General features: G+C 31.5%; 1 protein-coding gene across 2 annotated transcripts in view; it reads left to right on the top strand.

Annotated features, from left to right (window-relative positions):
• The first annotated feature begins 1,331 nt into the window (after positions 1–1,331).
• The window catches only part of LOC109237796 (transcription factor bHLH35), a 5,481-nt gene continuing 1,588 nt past the window's right edge, over positions 1,332–5,224 (top strand). The window contains exons 1-4 of one of the 2 annotated variants that reach the window (XM_019404173.1): positions 1,332–1,528; positions 1,673–1,832; positions 2,042–2,299; positions 2,461–2,631. In XM_019404173.1, the coding sequence (XP_019259718.1) occupies positions 1,455–1,528; positions 1,673–1,832; positions 2,042–2,299; positions 2,461–2,631 (663 nt within the window). In that variant the 5' untranslated portion in view covers positions 1,332–1,454. Of the gene's footprint in view, positions 1,529–1,669; positions 1,833–2,041; positions 2,300–2,460; positions 2,632–5,224 lie in introns of both variants that reach the window. The other variant, XM_019404172.1, reaches the window with a different exon arrangement.

Raw genomic sequence — 5,224 nt, 5'->3', positions numbered from 1 at the left:
GAATCTAATGCTTATTATGATTTAGTTGTAAGCAAATTAAAATAGAAGAACTATGCTTAACTTACGTCTCTAATTTATAAGTAAAGAAAGTGTCCTTTTTTATTTAGGAGTTAGAAGTTTTTATGTAATTAAATAATTTGTAATTGTTTGAGTTAGTAAGAGCTCCTAATATTAAGAAATTTAAATTATAAAACTCTTGCTTAGTATTTAAAACATTAAAATTAGCTAATATATAAGGACACGCCTTTGCTTTTATTATTGTTTGTTAAATAATTTATAGCCGATCATAAATTTAAAACCAATAAATTCAATACAACTAAATTATCTTAGTAAAAGTAAAAATTAAAAAAAAAGATTTTTTTTGTGAAAAAATATGTTTGTAGGTATCCAATAGTATATCCATTACCTTTTAATTAAATATATCTCCTACAAATTTTATGTACCAAAATATAAAAATACATTTTTAAATACTAAATTATCATTCACTATTATGATATTCTTTAACTCAACATCAAATATTAGAAATACATCAAAATTATATTTAATAATTGCACGTTAGATATATACAATATCATACTGTTATTATAATTTTTAAAAGTTTTATACTTTTTGATATGGGGTACACAAGTAAAGCGCGTACCTAAAACTAGTCAGATAAGATATCCAACAAGGGCAGCGTGTGCACACCCTTAAGTAAGGTGTATGAGACCAAGGGGGTATTTAAATTCCTTTATTCAAGTGTAGGGAGGTAATTAGGACTATCTATAGTTTAGGGGGAAAACTAATAATCATATCTAAGTTTAAAGGTGTTTCAAGATATTTTGCCTTAGAAAAAAAGAAAAAACCTAGCACAGAGAAAGTGTGATGAAATTCAATCAGACACATATCATTCACTCTGCAATTTGGTAGGTCGAATGCAAACTTTTCACTACGCGCTACCTATGCTTGTAAAACTATCGGAGGCGGAACTACAATTTCAAATTTATGAGTTTGAAATTTTAATTATCAGTTATTAAATTCTAAATTAATAATTTGTATAATAATTTTTTTAAAATAAATATAAAGTTCGACCCAAAGTTACTGGATTCGGCTGAACCCACTCTCGACACTCTAGCTCCGCCCTTGAAAACTGTCGCTATCTAGCGTCTACTATGCCCCCACCACGCGTCCTCATAGACCCTTCTCTTAACCTCTCTCTGTTACTATGTGGACGGCAGGGATAAATGAGAGCTTTCCATGAAGCATCAAAATAAAACCAGAAATATATTTAGAGAAGAAAAAAATAAGCGCACGTGCTCTTTTTCTCATCTATATATTCCTACTCCCCTTCTTCTCGACTCTGTCCATTTCTTTTTTTAAAGCTTACATCCCCTTTATCCACAAAAGATTTAAAGCATAACGTGTCTCCTCCTTCTGCTTCCTCCTCACTCCACCCCCTCTCTCTCCCCAAGAAGATGGAGAACATCGGTGATGAGTATAAGAATTATTGGGAAACAAACATGTTCTTACAAAACGAAGAACTCGATAGGTATATAAACTTTCATTTTTATTATATTTCTTGTGGATTGAATGTTCAGATTCTTTTTCACTTATTTTTTTTCTTTTGGAGCACCAAGAAATGGATAAAGTGATTTGAAATTTGCATAAGTGTTTGATTGAATTAATGCAGCAGCTACTTCGATGAGGCAATCTCGGCATACTATGATTCAAGCTCGCCGGACGGCGCACAATCATCGTTGGCATCCAAGAACATTGTGTCAGAAAGGAATAGGAGGAAGAAGCTAAATGAGAGGTTATTTGCACTTAGAGCTGTGGTCCCAAACATTAGCAAGGTGACAAAAATTGTTTTGCTTAATTGCTCTTTCCCTCTTATTTTCCCCAATAGAAATTACATAATACATTAATACTACCTTTATTACCATTGAATACCCCACCTGACTTCCATACCCTCATCCTTTCTCTGCTGACAATGTACTATTTCTTGTTTTATTTTCCTTTTTGGTTAATTGGGTATTCAAATTATATTATTATGAGTTTTCAGATGGATAAAGCCTCAATAATCAAAGATGCAATTGATTACATTCAAGAATTGCATGAGCAAGAAAGGAGAATTCAAGCAGAGATATCAGAGCTTGAATCTGGAAGGTCAAAGAAGAATACGAGTGTTGAATTTGATCAAGATGGGAGCTTTGATGCAAAGCCTAAAAGATCAAGAACACTTGAGCAGCAGTATGGTTATGATTCTTCTGGATCAACTACAAGATCATCACCATCCTCTTCTCCTGTTGAAGTTCTTGAGGTAATTTATTATTAATACTCCAAGAAAAGAAGATGACAAAACAGACTTTTCAGTCGTTTATACTATAAACTTTTCATTCATTCACATTATAGTGATCCCCACCCTCCTAAAAGAAAGGAAGAAAAAAACAACAAGTTACTTATTAATTTATTTTTTATTAGTTGAGGGTATCTTCAATGGGAGAAAAGACAGTGGTGGTGAGCCTCACTTGCAGCAAAAGAACAGACACAATGGTAAAAGTTTGTGAGATCTTTGAATCTTTGAATATCAAAATCATTAGTGCAAATATCACTGCTTTCTCTGGGAGGCTTCTCAAGACAGCTTTCATTGAGGTAAGAATCTTGTTTTCTCTGTTTTTATTCTCTTTTCTTTTCCATTGTTTTTCCCTTCTCTTCTCTTGTCTAACTTTGTTTTTTTATTTATTCCCTTGTCTCAACTTTTGCTTTTTAGAATTGAGATAATTCCACAAATAACCCCCAAGATTTTTACGGTTGCAAAAATTAATTTCTTCAAGCATTCAAGGCTTACATGTGCATCCATGTCAAATAAATTAAGCCTCAATTGGACGATATCCAAGTTTTGTTTAAACAACATAATAAACGGTTGAATAAAGAAAATAATAAAAATTTATATGAATTTTCATTTTTCTATAATTCAGTAGGTAGAGGGCAATCATCAAGTATAGATCCTCTTATCTGCCCCAAAAAAACTAATGTATTTGGAATTGATACTTAGAGTGATATTCGCGTCCAAAAAAAGAATGTCAAAATTCAAATTTCGATATTTAAAGTTTTAAATGTTGACTGCAAATTGGGACATAAAATCTTTAAATTTTTTAAAATAAAATTTGTACAGTATTACAAATCATAATAATTAACAATCCAAAATATTTATAAGACATGAAAACATCACAGTAAAAAATAACTCGTTTGAGTCTTAAAACCCAAATTGTATCATACTTTTTAGAATAAAGGAAGTAGTAAATAATGTTTTGCTAATTTAAGAAACATTTAACTTATATGCATTATTGATAATTTAATTGTACCTAACTTGCATTTTTTGCAAGTTATCTACTCACACTCGATATAATTTTTTTAAAAATAATCTAATAATATAAATCTTTTCTATTATCAGTATTAGTAATTAGAGTCTTCAAAAACAGAACTAGTTCAGCGGGTGCTTTTGGTTCAAACGACGGTTCTAACAGATTAAAGTTAAACTCCAAGAGGCTTTTGTAATTGCAATTCTTTTTTTAATCGGGAAAGCTGGAAAAGAAAAGAAAAACAAATACATATCTCATGAAATTCTTTAAATAAAAGGGGTGTTAAATAATCTGTAGAGCGTGGATATCAAGCTCTTATGGTGCAAGTGAACCATGTCTAGCATAAATCTTTATTTCCTGAAGTCATGACAGGCATCAACAGGTCATACACAATATAAAATTATGAATTATCCCTTTGTATAAGGAATTAAAAAATAGCAGCACTTAAATATTTAAATTGTGTTACTTTCTTTTAATTAATTTTATGAATAATTTAATTGTATGGTTGAGACAATTTGTGGATCAGTTTTCCAAGTAAACTTATAAAAATGTATTCTATTTATGGTTAGGCCCAAAACTAATACATGGTCCAATATTTTGACAAACTAATACATGGTCCAATATTTTTGTCAAGGATGTGGGACCAAATGATAAATAAGGGTCCTAGTAAGGAAATAATCTTTCTATGGTCCACTTGAATAAATAAAGTTTGATTATGCGGAGTGCAGCATATTATTTGGGGGCAAGATTGTATTATTTTATTGTCAATGATTACCAGTAAAATACAGACTATCCTCTAGAAGTATCTTTACTATATACAGGATCTTCAAGGAGATTAACCAGATTTGAGGGTTTTTTAGTTAATCTCATACATTTTCCTTAATAAATTTTCTATGGAATTTTGAATTCTTTTTGCAGTTTTGCAGTGTTAGTCGAGATTTCTTTGGTATTGTTTTTTCCAAAACACACACACACAAAAAAAAAAGAAAACACCTGACTTCGAGTTAGGTTCACTCTCTTTTCTAGGTCATATATAAAGGAAATAGAAATAAAGTAACTGAATTTCCATTAGCAATGAATTTGGTGCAATTAAAAAAAGAATTGACCTTGAAATTACTATCTTACGCAATTTCTTTGTTATAGACTCAATTTAGTCTTTTGCATGTGTTGAGTTGTCTCACATCGGTGGGAGTTGAGGTCCTTGGTCTCCTTATAAGGCTTGGGCAATCCTCACCTCATAAGCTAGCTTTTGGGGTTGAGTTAGGCCCAATGTCCATTCTTATCATGGTATCAAAGCCAGGCCCATCCCAATTATTATTATCGATGTCGGGCCCCCATTTATGTTGTCCACGCTCCAGAGGCCTGGGCGTGAGAGGGGATGTTGAGTTATCCCACATCGGTGGGAGTTGAGGTCCTTCTTAATATGTATATAAAGAAGCGCACATTAATGAACGTGTGATATATTAAAAGTATTTCTGAATTGCGTAATGAAATAACCATATTTATTTAACGTCAATCGTTTAAATTATTGGAGAAAGAAATTGGAAAAGATCGATCAGTGATGCTCACGCATATATATTTCCATTTCTTTTTCAATTCTTTTATACGACATCCTAATCATTGACCTAGCACTCAATCTTTTATTTGTAGTCTAATCATATAATTTTCAACCACCCCCCTCCCCGGTCACTTGAGAGGACATAATACAAGCTTCTCTTCGAATTCCACTATGTTTAATTTTGAAGGAAAAGTTTATTTACACTTTTCCCATTGGGACAGAAGAAAAAAATAATAATAATTTGGAACAGAAGAAACAGGAAAATAGAACCAAACAAAGGGTTGTTAACGAAAAAGGCGTCAACTAAACCAAAAAAAAACAAAAA

This window comes from Nicotiana attenuata, unplaced genomic scaffold (genome assembly GCF_001879085.1).
Source record: "Nicotiana attenuata strain UT unplaced genomic scaffold, NIATTr2, whole genome shotgun sequence".
NCBI lineage: Eukaryota > Viridiplantae > Streptophyta > Magnoliopsida > Solanales > Solanaceae > Nicotiana > Nicotiana attenuata.
This window is presented reverse-complemented; position numbering and strand designations above follow the sequence as displayed.